The sequence below is a fragment of the Photinus pyralis genome, unplaced genomic scaffold, assembly GCF_008802855.1.
Source record: "Photinus pyralis isolate 1611_PpyrPB1 unplaced genomic scaffold, Ppyr1.3 Ppyr1.4_LG6, whole genome shotgun sequence".
Taxonomy (NCBI): Eukaryota; Metazoa; Arthropoda; class Insecta; order Coleoptera; family Lampyridae; genus Photinus; species Photinus pyralis.
This window is the reverse complement of record NW_022170663.1, coordinates 22,132,600-22,156,440: the sequence shown is the minus strand read 5'-3', so window position 1 is coordinate 22,156,440 and position 23,841 is coordinate 22,132,600. Positions and strand designations below refer to the sequence as shown.

At 36.9% G+C, this 23,841-nt stretch overlaps 4 protein-coding genes across 13 annotated transcripts in view; 3 read left to right on the top strand and 1 right to left on the bottom strand.

Moving 5' to 3' along the window:
- Positions 1-23,841, bottom strand: part of LOC116175025 (protein pangolin, isoforms A/H/I/S) — a 308,557-nt gene that overhangs the window by 96,317 nt on the left and 188,399 nt on the right. The gene's annotated exons all lie outside the window — the stretch shown is intronic.
- Positions 3,647-4,592, top strand: LOC116175033. The gene is made up of 3 exons (XM_031493089.1): positions 3,647-3,871; positions 3,920-4,115; positions 4,162-4,592. Exons 1-3 carry the CDS (start codon positions 3,854-3,856, stop codon positions 4,563-4,565), a joined length of 618 nt encoding a protein of 205 aa, XP_031348949.1. The 5' UTR covers positions 3,647-3,853; the 3' UTR covers positions 4,566-4,592.
- Positions 4,807-5,567, top strand: LOC116175035. The gene is made up of 3 exons (XM_031493091.1): positions 4,807-4,959; positions 5,007-5,211; positions 5,263-5,567. The coding sequence occupies exons 1-3, from the start codon at positions 4,942-4,944 to the stop codon at positions 5,508-5,510; spliced, it is 471 nt and encodes a 156-aa protein (XP_031348951.1). The 5' UTR covers positions 4,807-4,941; the 3' UTR covers positions 5,511-5,567.
- Positions 16,432-19,792, top strand: LOC116175026 (facilitated trehalose transporter Tret1-like). 5 transcript variants are annotated; one of them, XM_031493077.1, is made up of 4 exons: positions 16,432-16,771; positions 17,042-17,049; positions 17,810-17,945; positions 17,989-19,792. In XM_031493077.1, the coding sequence occupies exons 3-4, from the start codon at positions 17,846-17,848 to the stop codon at positions 19,305-19,307; spliced, it is 1,419 nt and encodes a 472-aa protein (XP_031348937.1). In that variant the 5' UTR covers positions 16,432-16,771; positions 17,042-17,049; positions 17,810-17,845; the 3' UTR covers positions 19,308-19,792. The 5 variants fall into 5 exon arrangements, with proteins under 5 accessions (XP_031348937.1, XP_031348936.1, XP_031348935.1 ...); XM_031493075.1 differs by lacking the exon at positions 16,432-16,771 and adding an exon at positions 16,861-16,895 and having other exon boundaries at positions 16,946-17,049; XM_031493076.1 differs by lacking the exon at positions 17,042-17,049.

Here is a 23,841-nt window from a genome sequence, read left to right as displayed (position 1 = left end):
CCACCACACTAAGAGAAAAGATAGTAAAAAATCGACCAAATTTGGAATGGTGTGTCCCAAATCTGTTACAAAACATGACTAAGTCAAACAACTACGAGGCATATTAACGCGTTAAGGTACTTGCGCGCGTATTACTTATTAGTACAAAAGTCTTGACGTCACTACTATAATGACGTAAGTTGATTTAAACTAAAGTAATATGTAAACGTTAACGTCTTGATATGTTGCAGCTTTTAAATCGGGTTTATTGTATCACAGCGAAAGATGTCTTCATTTTGTTAGTACGATTGTTAACTGCAGTACATGTTAACTTTAAGATGATTTTAACTATCAGTAAGACGTTATTTCTTTAAGTTAGTAGGAATATTAGTAAAAGGTAATACGTTGTTGCTTTTCTTAAATATGCGCGGTCTTTACTGCAATACGGCACCGACAGTTCCTTACTATGTAAGGTATTAACTTGATATGGTGTGTTATATTTTTAATATATATCATGTTGAAACTAATATGATCATTATTTCTTTTTAATATGATTTGTTTTTTTACTAATATGCAGCGTCTTAAAATTTAATGCGTCTTGTATTGGTAATTAATATTATGTGTACTGTCGGTTACATATTGTTATAACACAAAACGTTAGATTTACAGCTCCACATAATGTACAGGCTGGTTCAAAAAGTACTGCATACTAAAAAAATGTTACATCATACGAACAATTTTTTATCGTCTTTTTTTCGTCCGTAGAGTGTCGCAGTGTAAATAACGTAATGTACGTTCGTTTCCCTTCTGTTATTATTATGTTTTTTTTATTTTTAAATGTGCCAACAAAGACGAAAACTAGAGATGTGTAGGTAAATCAAAGGTGATATCTTTTTAGCATTTATTTAAAAAAAATAAATAAATTAAAACAGTTTTCTAATAACAACTATATGTAGGTACACCTACGCATCTTAAAGTATGGTAGTTAAAATTTAATAAAACATGAACAAATGAAAGATTCTTAATCTAGTAGCCATCTCAAAGTTACATACATTTTCCTGCGTAACTTGATCTTCGATAATTTCTTCTCCTACTTGGTAAAAATCTAAAGGTAAGGTGTTTTCGTTATTGTACCCTGTTGCTTCTAATGTCTTATGACTGATGATATCCAAGATATCGCCTTCTGAGAAGATCTGAAAGCAAAAAATTATAAATGTAAATTACACCGAAAAAGGTCTTTCGATACAGAACTTCGTTGTGTTTGGAGGCTTTAGATGAATTATTGCACACACATGTGGACGGGCAAAGAATACAAAACTATAAAAGATTTGAGGACTCTTATTAATAATAAAAGAAACCAAACAATTCAAACATACCTCTGGTTCAACATTAAAAGTATTAGTGGCTGGTTTTAATATTTGTCTCCACTCTTCTAGATGGCACCGAAACTTTACCCTCGCCCCTGTCACCGGAATCAATCGCTGCAAGTCCGTCCGCTTCCTGTACCAGCCTTAATGTAGCCAAGTCTTGTTCTTCTGAAATTATCATTAAAAGTATCAGATATTTGGCTTTCAAAAGTTATAGTTAACGTACAAATGAAAATTGAAAAGTCTAATGATCATATTCTGCTATAAAACCATTACTATTACACGATCTGACTCAATGAAAACAGTTTTACTTACCGAAAAATTTATCGATGTGGGACTGGAAGCCCCATTCACTTAACAACAACTTTGTCTCTTCGTCCATTAACTCACATAAGTTATAATATTAATTACTAAACAAAAATTTAAACCATGGTAATGGTAGGTATGATGGCACGAATTGAACATTGAAGAAAACTTCTAAACTTCTGAACTGCAAAAGTCGTAATGGAGGACCACGATTAGGTTGTGCATAATTGCAATAAGAAATCTGAATTTACCTTACTGGCGTTCGTTGTCTTTAAATAAAAATATCACATTTCACAGATAACGTGTATCATATCATAGAAAGTGCTATATTACCTAATTATAAATTGAGTTATGTTAATTTAGTTCAATGCGTATTATTAAAAGCTTTTTGTCTCAAGTCTCAAGACATCCTTTATGGGTCACAAATTCCTTATGAGGTAGGTATTTAGAGACTACAGTAAAGGGTCATAGCCGAAATCCAAAAACACTATACAAAATTATCTCATATTGTTGGCAAAAACGAATAAACAATGTTGTAATAAACAATAAGTATCTTATGGAATGCACATCCAAATTTATCTCATAGAGATTAATGCTGCTAGTTTTTATATTGTCCGTCCGTCTGCCTGCTTATCTGTCTGACGTATCAGAAGCCGTTGATTTAGGTACGTTAGTGATGTCATCAAGGGATCATTTCATAAAGACAGTATAAGTATTAATAAAATCGACACCTACTAAATTTGATACACTACAGCTCAATCGGTAAGATGTGGCGATCTTCTAATTATTGACATGCATCGTATGACGAGTTAATGTCGTCGTGTGGATATAGTAAGCATGCTGTGTTCTAAACAACAACACGTCATATTTAGGAGTGCATTCCAGTAATATCTTATGCCTATAACATGTAACAACTTTAGAGTTGAAACGGTACGTTTTCAATGAAATTATTTCATTCTAAAAATAAAATGGGTTAGGTTTAGTAGTACAAGAACAATATTGTATTTAACATAATACAATCGATTTTTCTTAGTGAAGTTTCGATCTACTTTCGCTAATTATTAATGTGAAAAGCCAACGCGTTTCTGGGATTAAAGAAGGCCGAACAATGTGGGCGCTAATATCTGTGTGTATTCAACCCCTTGTACAATTTATAGATTGAAACGTAAATAAGGAAAATTAAGAGTTCAGGGAAATGCTCAAAAAGAAAAGCAATAAATTCCCTAACTATTAACATTTAAAACCTGTCACCATAATTTAAATGTTAATAGTTAGGGAATTTATTGCGTCTTCAAGTTACCTAAGTAAGTAAATTAATTACATCTTTGTAAAGTTAATTTGTTATTGTTCTTACAGTTTATCTACTCTGATGAAGGACTAATTTAGTCCGAAATATTAGTACGTAAAAATGAGTTAAACCATACAATGCAGTTTTGATCTTTAACCAGGAAAAAAAATCAACAAATTTAAAATCAGCTAGCAAGATCGAAAAAGTCTTCTTGGTGCGTTAATTACAGATTTTCACGTTTGTTGGTTGAATTATTATTATTATGGCGCCTCATTCAAAGTAAAAATAGGACATATTTTTTGCCCTTTCCAATTTTCCAGTCGAAAACTTTTAGAATTGCTACTATTGTACTGAGTCCAGAGATGTCAAATTTCAGTGAAATCAGAATTTTATTTTGCAAACCACCCTCCCTGCGCCATGTAAATTCCCAATCCGCCCTTGGCATGGTCCAACCTCCTCCTATGGTAAAATAGTTCGTTTTCGAGTCACCAACCACCCCTTTGTCTTTTGGACATTAAACTGCCGTATTTGGTATACTCCGTAAAATATGTCATTCTCGAGGCATGTCAACAAGTAACCATACGTTTATGGTCATGCAACCAATTTTGCGGAACGCGAAGACGCATCTATCAGGCACATCTCATACACGTGAACTACTCATTTCCATAATGCAAATTCTGCAATTATAAGTGATCGCCTAAGAGCCAAGCTCAAAATTTTAAAAGACTAGGACAAGTGTGTGAAAGTCATATGCATTCCACTATCTACCAAACGGCTCAGTATATTCATTGAGAATGTAATGATATTCTTTGTGGATGTAACCTTGTCCAAACGCACATAAATTTCTTTGCGGAGATGCACATAAAAGGTTCGCAATCTCACAACATTACCATTGCGATTAAGAATTTGAAACATGTCACTTGCTCTTATTGTAAGTATCGTCTGTCGCTGTAACCACCTTTAATTTTCCACAAATTAGATTTTGGCCAGTTTCTGGGCGTCTGGATTTCAGGCGTCGCCGATAATTCTCAACGTTCCCGTGTTTTACACTCCGTTTCCATTCCATTACCACAGCAGTGCCTTGAAGATGGCTTACGATGCGAATCTAGAAGCACTGAAGCGACTTGAAGAAGCCCAGTCGGCGAAAATAGAGACGTTGGATGAAAAAATAGAAGGTGAGTGCTCCCATTTCTTCGTACAGAATTCTTTAGCGAGTTTTAGCCACGGAAGAGCAAGCAGGCGACGGTAGTTACAAGCCTGATAACTCAGGTGACTACGCCCCCGACGATTCGGGAGCATATTCGCCGGATAACTCGGGGGTTTACAATCCAGAAGCGAGCGAGTTGGATGAATCGGCAGCTCCAGAAGAAGTCAAGGTGGACAAGACCGTCGTCCACGCATCCACTGGCAATGCGTTGCTACCAGACGCCCTGTACTCCTTCGGTTACAAATTAGAGGATCAATCGCGCGACGAGTCGGCCAATGCCATGGGTCATGTCATCGGAAGCTACTCGTTTACCAATTTCGCCGGTAATCACGATTTGCACTACGAAGCCGGGCCGGGCATCGGATTTTTACCAACGTCGGGCTCACTGTCAAAACCGAACGGTCTTGTAGTTCATTAAATGTTTAATAAACTACCTACTTCCTGCTTTATGCGTACTACCTTCACCCGCGCGATTTACAATGCAAACCAGAAATATTTAAAACAACAGAAAACGATGCTTAATTGTATAATAAAAACGATCAAGGTTAATATCCAGAACAAGCTTTTGAAAAAATCGCCCGCCTAAGCTTGAAAAAGGTTGCGTCTGAAAGACAACACCTAAAATACCTGCGACGTCCCCATATTAAGAAATTCTTTTGTTTGTAATGATCTTGATGTAGCAGTTCCAGTATGCATATGTAACCTTGCAGAGAAAACGTGTGCACTTAGGAGATCTTAAATACGGCGGCGGTGGCTATTATTGTTTGTGGTGCTCTTGTTATTGATCTGTGAAGATGTTCTCGTCTCTTACTGTAAGTACTACCTTTAGGCATGTTTAAGTGTTGCAAATTTGCTACAGGCGGTGGCATGTCTGTGCGTGGCGTACTCCGTTTCATCGCCACTACCTCAACACCCTGTGGTGATAGCGCATCACGGCCTTCCATACTTTTATCACACCGGAATTGTTCCAGTCGTGCACGACGCTAGCAAGCTTACCCTGAAAGCAACAGAAGATGCCCCCAAAGCCGACCTAAAAGCTGAAAAGCAAGAGGAGACAACCGAAAGTAAGTGTTTTTACCCACCCACCCCCTTTGATTGTCACGATTTTCACACAGGCACAACTCCGGAGGCACCGGCTGAACCGGCTGCACCAACTGAAGCTCAATCGGATGACGGGAGTTATAAGGAGGACAAAACCGGAGATTACGTTCCGGACAACGCGGGAGACTACGTCCATGATAATTCGGGAGATTACAAACCCGAAAGTGAGCTTGGAGAGTTAAAGCTCCATAGGGGAACAGTTGTGTTTGCCGGAAACCCTTTTATACCATCGCCCTTCTATCCGTTCCCTTATTACTTTTAGAAATTAGGATAAGTTATGCTTCCATATAGATCAATGAAGTAAAAATATGGGGTGTTATATTTTTTGATCTTATTTAGACAGACAGACGAACAGGCACACCACTTTGCATGTATACGTGAATATTAAAAATGAAGAATATAGGGAATATTAAGGACAGTGTTCTGCTGGCTTATAGTTCAAAGACGCGGTGTGGTCGAGAGAGCTTGTTCTTCCCCAATAGTTCATAATTACGGTAGAATTGAATTTATCCCGTACATATAGACCACTCTGTGTGTCTGATACAGCAGTAAAATAACAAATCGTTCAGCTTCCCCATGAAGATACCTTGCAAGATCCAGCTATAAACATTGTCTAAGTACTTCCACCCTTTATGAACAAGAAACATTTGTAACTTGCTGTTACAAAGAATGACCAATTGGAACTTCCCACCGCTGTAAAATTTTATTATGTACGACAAAAATCTAGAAGGATTTGGAAGAACCTAAAAACTCTGGCGAGAGACTATCATATTATAAAAGACAGTAAAAAGCTCTGGAAGGGCCTCAGAGAACAGCTTTAGATGGGACTCTTTATCTGCCTCCCAATCGGATTAGATATCTTACTCGCTTTTTGGTATAGTCTTTACAAAAAGCGATTTTTAGTAAAAAGTTCCACTTCAAGAACCACGTTTGAAAATGAGTTATAATTTGATCCCTTTCCACACAATTAGATGTATTTGAGCATCTTTTAAGTTAATTTTGTAGACACTCATTGATTAGGGGAGGCTTGAGACTCTGAGCTTGTCGCTTAATTGGACTCAAAAGCTGATTAGAAAGCTTTCATCACAATTTCCTTTCAAGAGCTTTCAAGTCTCGTGTTACTCTAAAAATGGCAAACGGTGCACTACAAAATCTTAAGTAATGGCTAAGGAGAGAACACCGTAGGTGCTTTCCAAAGTATCATATACCTAACCTTTACCTAGCTATCTTCTCCCATAGCATTTAAGTTCTTGCTCGTTTTTCCATACTATTCTAGGCTAATCTAGCAATGAAAAACTAGATCGCTCTGGAATGAACCTATACTCGTATAACATTTTGGAAAAATCATATCTTTTTTTTAAATTACTCGAGGCCCCTAAGAGAAGATCCGTGGACAAATCTGTGACCATTTTTGGATTCTACGCAACCATTTTAAGATGTAATTTTCGTGCCAGTTTGAGAAAATCTCCGAACTTTCACTTTTTCCGTGAAACACTTAAGTTCCTTTACTCCAGGCGAATTAACCACTTTTTTTGTTGGCTACTGGACTCCTGCAGATGTGCAAAACACGTTCAAGACCAGAAACCAGTGGGCCGGTATCTTATCTGGGCTCCGTAATTCTATCCCTTATAATTACTGCAGCTACTTTCTGTGAAATTATTTAAATGCATGCATCATGCACTTATCATTTATTTATCAAAAGTCTTCAAATTTTAGTGGCTCTTCAAAGATAATCTTATCAACTAATCAGTGGAAGTCGTACACCTTAAAATACCGGGAAGGCGATCTGATGCATCCATTTGGTTGTATCCGAACTGCACTAACATAGCATTTCAGACAATGGGTGAGTCAAAAAAGTATCCGCAATATGTAGCTGCGTTCACTGGTAAGTGTCCCACAGATCCATAAACATACATTCAATATTTGTGATTGTTTACCATCATAATTAGTCCATAGTTAGAATGAATGTACGTAAACGAGTGCGAAACTAAATGGTAAATATTGAATTTCAGCATGCATGGGAGCTCTAGCAATGGGTACCGTGATGGGTTGGACTGCAAATATTTCCGAAGATATGAAGCAGTACACCTTTAATGGAATTGATATTGATGACGATAGTGTTGGATGGATTGGGTCGTTTGCAACTCTAGGAAATGCAGCATCTTGTATACCAATAGCGCTCTTCTGCAATATTGTTGGAAGAAAACGGGCAATGATTTGCCTTACTCTACCTTTTATGGTTGGATGGTTCCTTATTATATTCGCGAAGTGGCTGTGGATGATGTACTTGGGACGGTTTTTGACGGGATTTGCAGGAGGGGCCTTTTGCGTTGCTGCACCGATCTACATAAGCGAAAGTACCGAGAAAACTATACGAGGAGCTTTGGCTAGTTACTTTGAACTGATGCTTACTATAGGAATTTTGATAGCGTACATTTTTTCAATGTTCCTTGAGATGAAAGTTTACACAATTACTATGGCTATGTTTCCCATGCTGTTTGCAATTGCGTTCGCCTTCCAGCCAGAAAGTCCCATTTTCTACCTCCGACAAAACGACCTGGAAAATGCTAAGAATTCCCTGATTCGTTTGCGAGGAAAGTATTATGACGTGGAAAAGGAATTGGAAGGTCTGAAACTTGACCTGGGAGAACAACTGCAGAAGAAGGTGCCATTTTGTGTATCAATTAAAAAGAAAGCAGCGAAGAAAGCTATCTTCATCAGTTTGGCAATGATGATACTTCAACAAGTCAGCGGTATAAACGCGGTAGTTTTCTACACGGCGGCCATATTCGACTCAACGGGTGTTCACATCGACTCAAAAGTGTCGACATTAATTCTGGGAGTTCTCCAACCGATCGCCACTTTTCTATCCACATTCGTCGTTGACCTATTAGGCCGTAGGATATTGCTTATCACTTCAAATCTCGGAGTCGGAATCTCAGTAGCAGTTTTAGCCGTATTTTTTACGTTGCAAAACGCAAACGTCATTGACGGAGAGACATTGCACATAGTGGGATTTGTGCCTCTCGTTTCGCTTTGCGTGTATTGTGTCACATACTCATTCGGGATGGGCCCGTTATCATGGGTGCTTGCAGCCGAGTTATTTCCCCCGGAAATTAATAGTATCGGAAGTGCTTTGGCGGGAAGTACCAGTTCGATTTGTGCCTTTCTAGTGACGAAGTTCTATTTCAATTTGCAGTCCTCGATTGGAGGTGACGGTACGTTCTATATATTTGCCGCTATGGCGTTCCTGGCAGTATTTTTTGTGTACTTTTTTGTACCGGAAACAAAAGGGAAAACCCTTGCTGAGATACAAGATGTTCTTAACGAAAAGACTGATGGTAAATGGTGCAAGTACCAGAATAGTGGTGTTAGTTAGAAATTATTATATTGTCAATAAAGTACTTCGTGATAAATGTGATATACCTTATGTAGTTATTAGAATCTAAGTTGTCAGTTGTCAATGTTATTGTTCTTATAGTATTTGTATGTAAAAATTTAAATTTAAATCAAATTAAAAAATGTATTTTATATTAAAATCATATACTAGATAATAATGAAATAAAAAATATAAATCAACGGGATCCATCAATTGAAGAGGTAGTTTCCAGAAAATCTCCACATTACACATTACATCCTTGCTGTTAAACGGAAAAAGTGTTACCGTTTCTTCCATGAAAAATCAAACAAGACAACTTTTGCAACAAACTCAAAAGCAAGCCCTTATAAAAATGAACCACACTTAGATCGCCTTTACGTTTTTTCGTTAGTCTTTTAAATTTCATGAAAGTCAAAACAAAAGTTATTTAAGGTCAAAAAGGGTTCCAAATACGTTTGACCCTCATTTTTCAGACATTGCAGCGATTCTTTATGGACAGGAAACGGGATTGACCGGCTCCCAGTGAAACAATCCGGGGCGAATGCAAACCCGTACAGGGCGGGCAAACCCGTACAGGGCGGGCAGCGTATTGGCAATCTGTACTATTATTCAGAGCAGCTCTGGTCTGATTCGCAGTATACTATGGCTTCACGTTATGCGCAATTTGATATACAGGGTTATTCTAAATGATGGACCCAATTTAATAAATTCGTATTTATTTAAGTATAAATGCAAAATGAACAATCTACATACCAATGGAAAGAGGAAGGTTCAAAGTTTTTTTTACATATTTATTTCAGACGAAATGCCCGCTGCACTGTAACTTGCGACTCACTTTTAGCAAACTCAAGAACGCAGAAAACCTTGTGCTGCACGGTAGCCATCTCACTCACAACTGACAACACAAAGGCGGCTGGCTGGCGCGAGAACTCTAGCGGCCGTTTCTGCATATGTAAAAAAAACTTTGAAACTTCCTCTTTCCATTGGTATGTAGATTGTTCATTTTGCATTTATATTTAAATAAATACGAATTTATTAAATTGGGTCCATCATTTAGAATAACCCTGTACATTCAGAGCGCCGATTATGGTTATTGCTAGGTTTAGTGTTTGTTTTATTACTAAAATCAGCTAACCACTTGTCGCACCAAACACTGTTAATATCTTCACCCGTTTTTTTTAAATTTCGCTTTAAATCCATGTTCTACTAGTTCCAAATATCCGATCATTGAAAACGTATTCTCGTTGCACATCTCAACCAATACCTGTTTATAGATCATTTTAGTGCAGTTTGAGAACCTTGATTACGCACAAACAACAAAAAATATACTTTTCTTGCAACGCTAACAATAAAAACACACTAACTTCTTGTAAGTGTATGACGCGCTTTATAGAAACCCATTATAAATACAGTGTTTGAGAACTCTAAAGTTTAAACCACATCGGTGCTCTGAATCGCAGTATATAATGTATTATCAAATTGCTCTTAACGTGAAGCCATAGTATACTGCGAATCAGACCAGAGCTGCTCTGAATAATAGTACAGAATGCCAATACGCGACCGGTACCTATCTCCTCTGCGCTCCGTAACTCACCCCTTCGTCTATTACTGCAGCTTCTGCTTGTGAAATTATTTATTCGTATGCATTATGTACCTATTACGTATAAACAAAAATCTTCAAATTTTAGTGGTCCTTTAGAGATAAGATAGAAAATTCATCAAATAATTAGTGAAAGTCGTATCAAAAGTACTGTGAGTGTTTTCTGGTCGTCGATGCACCTACTAATTTGTATCTAAACTGCTCTTATGTACCATTACTAAAAATGTTCAAGCAATATGTTGCTGCGTTCACTGGTAAGTGCTGCAGTTCTCCCCTAGGTCGCATAAACATACATTTAAATTTATCATCGCTTATCATAGTCAACTAAAATGAGACATTTTTATGAATGTTTATGGTCAAGTACAATTTATACGCGAGTGGTTAATATAAGATTTCAGCATGTCTGGGATCTCTTGCAATGGGTACCGTTTTGGGTTGGACTGCAAATATTTCGGAAGATATGAAGCACTTCACCTACAACGGAATTAATATTGACGATGACAGTGTTGGGTGGATTGGGTCGTTTGCAACTCTAGGAGCAGCAGCATCTTGTTTACCGATAGCATTCTTCTGCAATATTGTTGGAAGAAAACGGGCGATGATTTGCCTTACTGCACCATTTATGGTGGGGTGGTTACTTGTTGTGTTTGCAAAGTGGCTTTGGATGATGTACTTGGGACGTTTTTTGACGGGATTTGCAGGAGGAGCCTTTTGTGTTGCTGCACCGATTTACATAAGCGAAAGTACCGAGAAAACTATACGAGGAGCCTTGGCAAGTTACTTTGAATTGATGCTTACTGTAGGAATTTTGGTAGCGTACATTTTTTCAATGTTCCTTGAGATGAAAGTTTACACAATTACTATGGCTATGTTTCCCATACTGTTTGTAATTGCGTTCGCCTTCCAGCCAGAAAGTCCCATTTTCTACCTCAGGCAAAACGACGTGGAAAATGCTAAGAAATCCCTGATTCGTTTGCGAGGAAACCATTATGATGTGGATAAGGAATTGGAAATTCTGAAACTTGACATGGTAGAAGAAAAACAGAAGAAAGTTCCATTTTGTGAGTCAATTAAAAAGAAGGCAGCGAAGAAAGCCACCTTCATCACTTTGATAATAATGATATTTCAACAAACCAGCGGGATAAACGCGGTAGTTTTCTACACGACGGCCATATTCGAATCAACAGGTGTTCACATAGACTCAAAAGTGTCAACATTAATTTTCGGCGTTCTCCAACCGATCGCCACTTTTCTATCCACATTCGTCGTGGACCGATTAGGCCGTAGGATACTGCTTATCGCTTCAAATCTCGGAGTCGGAATCTCAGTAGCAGTTTTAGCCGTATTTTTTACGTTACAAAACGCAGACGTCTTTGACGCAGAGACATTGCACAAGGTGGGATTTGTGCCTCTTGTTTCTCTTTGCCTGTACTGCGTTACGTACTCATTTGGGATGGGTCCGGTATCATGGGTGCTTGCAGCCGAGTTATTTCCCCCGGAAATTAATAGTATCGGAAGTGCTCTGGCGGGAAGTACAAGTTGGGTTTGTGCGTTTATAGTGACGAAGTTCTATTTCAATTTGCAGTCCTCGATTGGAGGTGACGGTACGTTCTATATATTTGCAACTATGGCTTTCCTAGCAGCTTTTTTTGTGTACTTTTTTGTACCGGAAACAAAAGGGAAAACTCTTGTTGAGATACAAGAGGCGCTTTAACTAAGAGACTGAAGTCAACTCGTTAAAGTACCAGAATGATGGTGATACTTAGAAATTGTTGTCCTATTTTTATATTATCAAAAAAAATATACTTCGCGATACACACAATTATTTCATGTTAGCTTGTACAAGTTGTTAGATAATTAGCCGACAGTGTATACAAAGCCGTCTTAAGGGCGAGTTACAAATCCAATAAAAACGGTTAACCTCGGAAAAACCCACCCATCCCTATAAAATGGGTAAAAATAAATCCAAACTTAGAGCTACCATTACAAGATCCAACTCACTCCTGGAAATCAATGTCTATAGAAACCTATGACCTTATCATATTATCTCTTTCTGCCTAATCTGTAACAGATAACAACACACAAACAAATAAAACGGATAGTGAATAGAGCGGCACATAAAATATTGCGTAAGCAATGCTAACGTCTGCGACTGATCAGGTACTCGTACACTAAAACCGTAAATTAATGCTCAATAAGAATCAATAATTCGAATGACTTTACATTGGAAAAGCACAATTTTGATCGACCACGGATTTTCCTTACATCTGTATAAACGCATAAGAGTGACGTTAACTTTAACTACTTTACGATGCACCTAAAGGCAGTTAGTTTATGGGAGAGGGAGTGGAAAGAGTTTAAAGAGATTATATGGTTGGTGGTAGTGTTTCAGATCTTATCACTTGTGTGATAAGATCAACAGTGTTTCAGAATGTTCCTTTAAAATGTTAAAGATGTGTAACTTTTAGAATGTCTCGTTTTTAATATGTAATTTCCATAATGTATATACTGTAGAACTTTAAACAATAAAAACTGTAATTGATGTTACAGCTAGAAGATAACCTTCGATCGAAAGTGGTCACTTTTCTGTCTTTTAAATTAAATTAGTATGGAGAAGATTTTGTGTTTCAATTACTGATTCAATTTTTGACTAGTAAATAAAACAAATCAGCGAAATTTAATTAACCAAAATGTAGTCAATTAGGTAGGTACCCTATTATCTTGAATTTTAAAGTGCGTATCAACAAGTACAATAAGCAATTAGGTTAGTAAAGATCCATTTACTATAATTAGTTTTAAATGCGCTAATGTGCCTTGAATGAAAATGAGTGAATCGAGATTTCCATATAGTATGTAGCTACATTCACAGGTAAGTGCTTAGTTGTATTTATAAACATACAATACCCATATGAATTTTACTAATCCCACTAGAACGATAAAACAAGCATTTTCGTCCGCCATTGTTAAACCGATATCAAAAATATTAAAACCGAGAAGTGATTCTGACCTGTGTTATCTAAAGTTGAGGAAAGATGTATAGAGTTGCAAATAAAAGTTTCGTTCCGTAGTTCGAAAAGCCGAGCACGTGATAACAAGGCGGGATTTGTATTGGTTAAGAGGGTTCGTGTTCCAAAAAAGTTGCGTGCAGGAGTTAAGTAAAAAAAACTCATTTAATAATCAAAGTTGTGCATGCGATTTGTTATAAAAAGTGGACCAATTTACTTATTGACCACCTTCCTGTTGAAACCAACCGTCTCCGACTATTGTTTTTTTTGTGCCATAAAAAATAAAGTTGATGATGATTTTTCCGAAATGAAACGTTGCATTGCAAATGTCTCAACGGTGAAAACCTCAAAAAGTGGCAATGAGAAAGTGTTTTTTATTTCTTGTATCTGTTCAAATAACGTCAGAAATGGCATATCTTTGGAGGTATTCGAAATTTTCTGGTTTTAATTAAAGCATGATAATAACTCTTCAACTGAGCATCGTTGCTCCATTTTACCATCGTCATATTATCTTCTACGGTTTCGTAGATCCCCATGATAGACATCTTTATCTTGGACACAGTGTATAAATAATCAGTAAAATTCTTTGTCCACCATCAACCCTCCGTTACAACACAACCACAGCCACCATACATCCCCCCCCCCCCACTCCTACGATAGTTCCAGCGTTGTTTAGTCGCCTTTTACGACACGCAGTGCCCTCTGCGGTAGGGGTATTCTTTCCCGCACCTACACGGGTAAAATTTTGTGATTGAAACTCCAAAACAACCGAAATAATGAAATAATTACGGCCAACTCTCACCCCGATTTATCTACCTGGTCCATCATCAAAATTTTATAAATGCGCTTAAAGAAACTTCGAAGGTAAAAATAGGTCACGTTAACTTCGAACACTATTCTTAACTTAACTTATTTATACAGAAAATGTATTTAATGTATACATATGGGCTATGTATACTTTAAAAAACAAGTAAAAAAGTTTTCGCCCCAAGGCTAGTGTGTTCAGCGCATTTTCCATGCGTTGATCCTTACTTTTTTGTGATGTTTCTATAGTAAACATTTTTCAAATTTATTGCACTATCAATAATATCGTGTTAAATATAGCAGAAATGTGTCACTTTTCATACGTAAAAGTTTGCATTATGGAAATAAATACTCGAAAAACTCTTAATATACAAAAAAAATTAAAGATGTGTACAGAACTCGACAATATTACAGACTACACCATCTCCCCAGTAAGATTGTAATTAGAGCCACAAGGAGGATTTCCTTTTCCTTGTTTACTCCAGATCGAAGTGTGGACCTTATTATTGTGTTCCATTTTCCTTAGCTATCAGTATCTAATTCCCGTAAACAAATAATACAAACCACAACTATTAATGTTTGAAAAAAGCCCATTGTATTTCGAGAACTAAAACTACGTGTCTCCCAATTGATGAAGTAAATTGTCAGTTTCCCGGAGTGACTAAAAGTAACTAAGGAATGAAAAGCATATACTACTGTGAAAGACCATGTATTTGCTCCAGGAAAATGGGTGTAGATTTTGTGAGGAACTTTCAGTTGGATTTGTGTGAAACGAAATTTTATTTCAGTGCAGAGAATGACAGCAAGTTCAAATACTTAGGTACAAGTTAATGGTTATCTTTAACAAACCTTTTCAGATCACGCTTTATTTTTATTCTGCTATATTTCACCATATACACAACTATTCTACTTTAATTTATACCCATTTAATAAATACAACCACGCAATTGTTGCTTCTATACGTATAATAGATCAATTAAGCGTAACCCAATAGAGAAACAAAAGTTACAACCCCTCCAATTGAATATTGCTATGTAGAATAGAGCGATTTTTTTCAAAATCGCGAAATTTCAAAGCGGAAAGGGTTTATTTTATGTGGAAATTGGATGGGCACCCGTAGATCAATGGATGTTACTACCCCGGCTTCTAGTAAATCGCTGTTAACTTTGCTTTGGAGATACAATATGAGCAGACAGAAATAACCCCCGCATTCTAAGTATTCTATAAGTTATAGTTTGAATTACTTAAAATATTTGGCAAGCGTAAAGCATACGGAAATTTATTATTGAAGGGCAGTTTAAGGGTTGTTTATACTTTATTTAAACATAATCTATCAACGAAATAAAAATGTTCACTGTATTACGAAATTTACAACCCCCGCATTCTAAGTATTCTATAAGTTATAGTGTGAATTACTTAAAATATTTGGCAAGCTTAAAGCATACGGAAATTTAAATTGTTAGGTATGGTGCATCCTCTGTAAAAGGAGAAGAACCTACTAATTGTAATGAAAAATACTGTGTATCACCTGGAAATAGTACTGCACTCATCGTAAGAAAGTAATAGATTGAAAGGACGTGAACGTAACGATAGAAGTAAAGTTATAGTAAGAATTCCGCGCCACCTAGGAAAAATTAAGGAATTGGAGTTACTAACAAAAACAATTCAACAAATAGAGGAGAGAATCACAGAGGAGTTAAAAAAGAACGCCGAAGAACTAAATAAGAACAAGGATGAGTTTACAAAACTAAGAGAGGACATGGAGAAGGCAAGAGAGCAGTGGAGAAAGGAAAAACTTGTATTAGAAAAACGAATCGAGGCCTTGGAAAATCGAGTTGAAGACTCGGAAAGCAAACGTAAGAAGAAGCGATTAAGGGATTGCGTGAAAACAAGGGAGAAATGGAAAAGAAAATTATTGAGGCAAGATTTGGGATTGAACGTAGTCTGAAATCAGCTATTCAGAATGGGAGTATCAGACGAAATCAAAATAATAGTGATAAAACTAAATACCTTCGACGACAAACTAAGCTAAGTTAGGAAGAAGATAGGTTTATATCAAAAATGACCTTATGGGTATGAAGTTACCGGTTTCGTCAACCAGAAAAGAAGACAGCGGTGTCGCGTCAAGTGTTGATTGTATCTTACTCGGCCCCAATCGGTAGATCAAAGAAAAGTCGCGGATACTGTCGAGTGCGCAATTGTTTTGTTAATTCCAATCTAATTCTCGCACATCTCATTTAATAGGATTACGAGCATGTTATGAGGGTTATTATTTAGAAGCGGGTTCAGGGCGGATTCCGGGTGAATAAGTGTTTTACATATGGGATTATACGGTTATCATTTCCAATGGTTGCAAGGATTGCGAAATCTGCGAATTTTTAATCCGGAAGCTAAAAATAAGGTTATCGCATGAGATTAATTTCCTCTTTTCATTCAATAAAACTAATCGCAATCTAAGGTAGGGAAATTTATATGCACAAGAATGCAAGAATTAGTCACTCCTCCAACCTTTCAATCCGTATTAATACTGTTTTTTCCGTTCGCGTCCTGCCTTTTTTAAGAATCTTTGTTGTAAGTTAGAATTAGTGAGAGTGAGAGGCCATAAAAAACGAATTGGACATTTTTTTGAAGTTTCTTGCGAGAGTAGTCCCAATATTTCTACGGACGAAAAAGATTTTCGTATAGGGACATCGAAACTGGGACACCCTGTACTTAACGATTAGAATAATTAATAAGTAAGTATAGGTAATTATAATCAAGGATTGTACCTGGCATTCCAACCGTTGAAATATATTCTGTTAGGCATAGTAGGCAATTTTAAAGCGTAAGTTTGTTTTTAATTGATCATCAGTTAGTAGTGTAAGGAAGAAACGTCCGTAGGATTTTATTTAAATAATATTAATTTGAAGGTTTGAAATTAAGATTTGATTTAATTCAATTTTTCGTTATTATTTGAATCTAAGCAATGGACTGGACACTGTAATACGTCGAGATTGTTCCTTTAGGAAAAAAGGTAATATTTTACACATCTTTTTTCATTTGTAAAGAAACGAATTTGGAGTGGAGAAAGAGCTGGTAAATTACAAAAAGTTCCGAATTTTGGATATTTGTCACACTATCATTTTTAGTACATTCAATCAATTTTTTTAAAGAATCAACCCGCTCCATGCGTTCTTTTCAAATGACATGACATTTTCCTATCCAGCTTATCCTCTCTTCTTTCCTTTCGGTCATAATGAACTGCGCACCATTTTCAATAGGTATGCCATTAATAAATAAACTAACCGACTTTTCGTTAAAATAATTTGTCTCGCCGTTTTCTCTCTCTTCCGTTTGATAACCTTTTGTTCAGTGTTTTCCTTGTGTGGAGATTTTTCTGCGCGAATACCTACCGCAAAATCGTAAAACGCAACACCAGCTAATTACTTCTACCATTGTTTTAGTCAGCGGTTTAACAAGTTGACTGTAATCAATTGTGCTACAATAGTATAAACTGTAATTCTACTTATCAGTGGCAGTAGCCCCATTTCCTCTCAAAATTACCCTTCAAGCCAAGAATAGTTTCTCTTTGCTTCAAGCTAAATCATTTCGCGAGTGAGGCTGCGAGATTCCCTTCGCCTTGTCTATACTCCAGATAGAAATGCGGAACTCATTTGTGTGTCCCACTTTCCTTTCAGTATCGGTATCTAATCCCTGGAAACAAATAATAGAAACCACAGCTAATAATGTGCAAAAACAGTTGAGTATTGTTTCATTGAATTCGGCAATTTAAGGTTCTGGCGATTACTTCGACTGTTCAAGCGTCTAAAATGATTCCAACACAGGAAGAGGAAGATTTACGTATTATAACGAGTAAACGAAACGAAATATGGAGGCGAAGAGTTCCTCAGTACATCGCAGCACTTTCAGGTAACATTTTTTGAATTTTTTTATGTTTTCATTTTCTTTTTAGCGTGTTTGGGTTCCGTCTGTACGGGCGCAGTTGAAGGATGGACCGGGAATATTTCGGAAGATATGAAAAAACTGTCATTCAACGGTATCACGATAACTGAAGATCATTTGGGATTAATTGGATCGCTTTCTTCTTTGGGAAGCGTCTTCGCCTGCATACCGAGTGCCTATCTCTCCGACTGGGTAGGACGAAAAACCGCAATTCTACTTCTTATCGTACCTCTACTGTTGGGATGGCTGCTAATAATTTTGGCGCAGGAATTCTGGATGCTCGGGCTAGGTCGATTATTGTGTGGGATTACAGATGGTGCCTTTTACGCACTATTACCAATGTACGTCACGGAAATCTCCGAAAAAGACATAAGAGGTGGTCTAACCGCTTACTTTGACTTATTTTTAACAGTCGGAATTCTGGTATCCTTTACCGTTGCAAACTTTTTAGACATTTATCAGTATACGATTGTCGTCGGTTGCCTACCTATACTTTTTGGATTGATATTTTGTTTCCAACCGGAGAGCCCAATATTTCTAGCTATGAAAGGGAAAGAAAAGGAGGCGTCCCAATCCTTGCACCGTCTGCGAAAGCGATCTTACAACGTGACGGATGAAGTAGAAGGAATTAAATTGATTGTAAATCAAAACCACAACCATTCCTTGCTGACAACCATGCGGAAAAAGTACACCAGAAGAGTTATGTTGATTTGCTTTCCACTAACGATCTTGCAACCGATGAGTGGTATAACAGTGATAACTTACTATACGGCATCAATTTTTGCATCGACCAAAGTGGATTTAGACGAGAAATTGTGCACCGTGATCTTCGGCATGGTTACAGTGTTCTCCGCCTTTCTAACCACGCTGGTTATAGATAAGTTAGGAAGACGCACCATGCTTATAACGTCACTTTTAGGATCCTCATTAGCAATCGGTATTTTAGCGTTGTTCTTCACGTTGCAATACCGACAACTCGTTGATGAAAGCGTAATTGCCGCTTTGCATTTTTTGCCGATCGTTAGCGTTTCATTGTTCACACTAACATTTTCGTTAGGATACGGTACCGTACCTTGGTTGCTAATTAGCGAACTTTTCCCGCCCGAAATTAAAAGCCTTGCCGCCGGTTGTGGAGCAACTTTTAATTTAACATCGGTTTTCCTGGTTTCACGATATTACTTTGATCTGAAATCTGCTATGGGTATTGATATTACCTTTTACCTTTCTTCAATTATAAATCTTATAACTGGCGTTTTTGTTTATTATTACGTGCCCGAAACCAGCGGCAAATCTTTTGCAGAGTTGCAAGCATTATTTAGAGCCGAATGAATTTATATCGTATTTTAGGCAAATGAACTAGCACAATTAAAGTTTAAAATTACCCAGTGGCAGCCTCTTGATGGAAGCACACGAGGCAGGAGCGCTACCAGTATTACAAAAAAAAAACCAATTGTATTAAGATACCTGTGTTGGCATGAAATCTAAAGAAAATTGTTGTGGCCAGCACAATGTTGACTAAATGTATTTCAGTTCTTAGTAAAGTGTTTTTATAAGGTGCAACAACGTTAAAAATGTGCAGTTTTTTATTACTTTGACACACTTGCGCATGCACGATTCTGCCCAAAAGCTTTTTAGTTCCTTTTATGTCCTAAAAATATGTGTACCAAATTTGGTTCCAATCGGTTCAGCCCGGAAATGAGAGTACAGACAGAGAGACCGAGAAACATCACCGAGAGTTTGTTTAATTCGGATTCCTGGTGCTTCAAAACGTGCATTTACGTCAAAAAAGTGGGGGGGGGGGTCATTTTGTACCCCAATGCAGTCACTCACCCCAATTTGGCGGAGTAGTAAAAACAACAGCGCGTTGATTGGTGCGAAGAAAAAACTTGACCAAAATACGGAAGTAGTAGCTCAAATGTCTCTAGGATATCACTACTGGCGAGGAAATCTGGATTTAAGCCTTTGAGCCGGAATCAAACCTTCAATGAGTTTAATCCGATGTCAAAGTCATTAACTTTTCCAAGACGAAATGAACGTGTGAAAGCCATGGGTAAACATATTGAACAACGACATTACAGCCTTTCTGACAAGCAAAAAGAGAATCAGATTCTTCAAGCCAATGAAGACACTCAATCGTGCAGGTCAAGGAAGAGTAACTGTTTCATAAAAAAACGGCTCAAGATTGATAAAGAAGAAGAAACTGGCTCAGGAGAGATGTTACTTCTACTGCTTCCTCTTTCATCCTTATTCACGGATTAGAACTAAAAATTAATAAAAGGAAGAGGCGGTAATTCCACTTTTGAATAATAGATGGTGGAATAAACGTGTCGTACCATATGTGAACCGTCTGAAAAAAATTCCATCTGCTACTGTCTAAACAGACGAATGTAATTTCTTTCGGTGGCAATATAGAAACGGATTAAAATAGTTTTAGTCTGGCAACCGTCCAAAAACGTTGATAGTTAAGTTACATAAAAAGGCGTTATTCGTATAGGTTAGGCTTAAAAAAAGTACACGTGCTTTTGGTTTTTAAGGATACCTAGACGTGCCATAATCAATGCATGTGTCCAAATGCAACTTATTTATATCTTAGGCACTAGTTACGTTTGTATTTGATGTGCAGTAATCTTGCGAAAGAGCATTAAACGTAAGTACGCTATATTTGTTTTTGTAATTTTGCACGTGTTTTTTTTTGAGAATTTTGGAGCATGTGTTCCCCAAGTTAGCTAACTTCAAATGATATGTCTAATGTCTTCGTTTAAATGAAGTAGACAGAATCACAAATTATGTTATTGTTGGATACATGAACATCTAATAAATGTCGTTCTACGCATTTAATCAAAATTTATCGTAGGGAACCGAAGTTTCATTGCCAATTCATTTTTGAATCGCTAATTTTAGCAAATTTTACATAAATACGATCCTGTAAAGAGAACCACTTGTAAAACTTTGATATAAATGAATGCATTAGCAATCTGTACCTATTATAAGGTTTCCATTTCAAAACGAATCGCCAATTATAATTTGTAACTATAAAAGAAAATCGAAAATTGCAATAGCAAGCCCCTTTAGATAGCTAGTTTAATGGAAGGATTATCTTAGGCATCCTTACATTAAAATTATAATAGTCAAATAACATTGCGCTTTCGAAAATAAAAAATAACACGCATTTGACACAGATTTTGCTGGAAGAGCTTGAAAGGTATGGCACTGGGGGTTAAACGATTTTACTCATACCTGCACTTGACTTTAAACGAAACAAAAATTTGTTCCACAAATCAAGTTACTGAAAGTGATTCTGTGAAATTATTAGGTACTGTGAACTGTGAACTCTCAGCATATAATATGTTCTAGTCTTTTAGTGAAATCCGTCATTTCAAGAAAGTGAAACGCTGACAATTTAACGTGTGGGGTAGTTTCCCTTCTCCCTCTAGATCGATAAGGGATACCATTAAACGATCTCGAAGGGGAAGTGAACGCAATCGATTAGCCCTAGAAAGTGCACCGTGCCACAGTTTCACAAAATTACTAGGCGTTTCGTGAAACGGCGGATTTCACTAAAAGACTACGACATATTTATCAAAATGCACCTTTTTTTCCGTCCTATTATTGGTGGTAATTAAGAATAGGTAAGTTTCACACATCTTTCATTTTTTATAATTGTTAGTTAATATTTTATAGTGATTTCGAACGCTTGTACAAATTTAGCAATCCCTAGGCCAATTTACTACTTTCGTATCACTTTTTATACATAAAATCTCGCCTCGGCTAGTCACCCTAATGTTGAAACTTAATATCATACGTGACCATCCAAAGGAGCCGCTTTCTTGCGGCTCTTTCAGTTCTTTTTTTGCCTACCATATGGATACATTTGATATTAAGGAGTATCATTGAATCCTGATTCCAGGATTATCTGGTAAAAGGTCGAATTGCCGATACAGGAGTTTTGAGTAGGTAATATGGAACTCGACATGTCTTGTTCAAAGTTATAAGGGAAAATTTATTGAGTACTCAGGGAGGTGGAAACCCAGAGGTTTTTTACTTCCTCTGCCACCTTTGGTGTCAGACTCTGAGGGGTTGTGAAGCACTTCATGTGTAGGAATAACGAATTTAATGTATGCTATTATTTTTTTAATCCACAGGTTTTTAAAACCTGCACGAGAAATACAGGTTTGGATATGTGCGTGTAGTTGCTATGCAACTGTGAAAATTTATACTTCACTAGTTCGGAACCCTTAATAAAGTTTGAATCAGATTAGATTTTTAGACAACCGTCACTATCAGTATTTGGGTTTGGAACGTAAAATATAACAACGCGAATTCCGGTAGTCACCGTTAAAAAAGAAATAGATTTAAAGTAAATAATTTCTAACGTGTCCGTTTTGCACACGTAGCCAAAATACGGATTATGATATATAATACCATCAGTGGTCGAAGTATTGTCAAATATTTTTGAGGTGCTGGACGAATGCTAGTTACTATTATAGTATGAGTGGAGCAGCACCTCAAAAATAATCTACAAATACTTCGACTACGAATGGTATTCGAATGACTATTCAATGAATCAAAAGAAAAAGTAAGCGTAATGTACATTTTAACCCCGAAGCTCATGCCATTATTTCCATGACGATAAGAAACGTCAAAATACAACAGAAGTTGCTTTTGATTTTGCTATTGATTCTATTGGAACTTTTGTGCTTCAAGCTAATTCGTTACGAGTGATCAAATTAAAAGATGTGGTGATAAGTCGGTTGTCGAAATTGATTAGCAAACTAAGAAGAATGTTCCGGTTAATACGAAAAAATTTTGCGACATTTCACTGGTTGAAGTTTGATAAATGTCATTGAATAATCGCTGAATTTACCACACGAGCAATTATCTGCACAAGTGCATCAAAATTACCGATAATTTTTTTGAAAGCATGTTGTCTAAAAACTGCATGAGTTTATTTTCATATTTTGGCGAAAGACACTAAGGCCGGACCTGGAGGTCCTACAAGACTGCTAGACAGTGGTCTGAAAAGGGGACTCGGGAAGAGCTCTCGCGGTCTAGTAAGCTCCGAATGAGGTATGAAAGTCCTATAAACCCCTACGAAGATTGACTAATCAATTAGTCAGATTGACTAATCAATTAGTCAAATATTGCGACGTAGTTTATCAGTTGACGACAAGGACAATTATTTCCATGCCCTTAATTTCGATGCTACGGTACTAACAGTAACAAAATACTTCCCACTTTCCATATCATTAGCGATATTATTTTATTTACATAAATATTATCCTATTTACTTAATTGATAAATCTCTCAAATGTCACTTGAAGAGCGAGTGACGATTACCTGATTTGCGTTTTGGTATGCACGCAATTTTATCGATGTTGTAATAACATCAAATGCGACTTCTAATTGCGCCGCTAATTACCGCGAATGGCGCAATTGTTATTAGTTATTACCTGACCACGTGGCTGCCTGTTTATTTTATCTAAGTAGTTCATTACGTATTTGCATATTTGTATTGAACGGGGTACGATTAATTGATTGAACAACACAAAAACCCAAATGTATTTAAGGCCTTAACTATAAGGATTCATTTTTGGTCCCTCTAGTGCCGTCAGGGGGTGAAATAATGAAATTTCTGTAGCGTTTAGCAATAGTGATTATATTCAGCACCGGAGGTGAATAAATCAAAATCCACACAGGAGTTGAGATCAGTTTTCAATTTCCCGAATGACAAAAGTAGCTACTGTCCGTCTGCCCGTCCCTCAATTACTTTTCACTGCAGAAGACTGCTGACATTTCCCATCTCTCATACTAGATCAAAAAGTTACAGATAAAATGAGCCTTTAATCATTTTTAATTACACGTG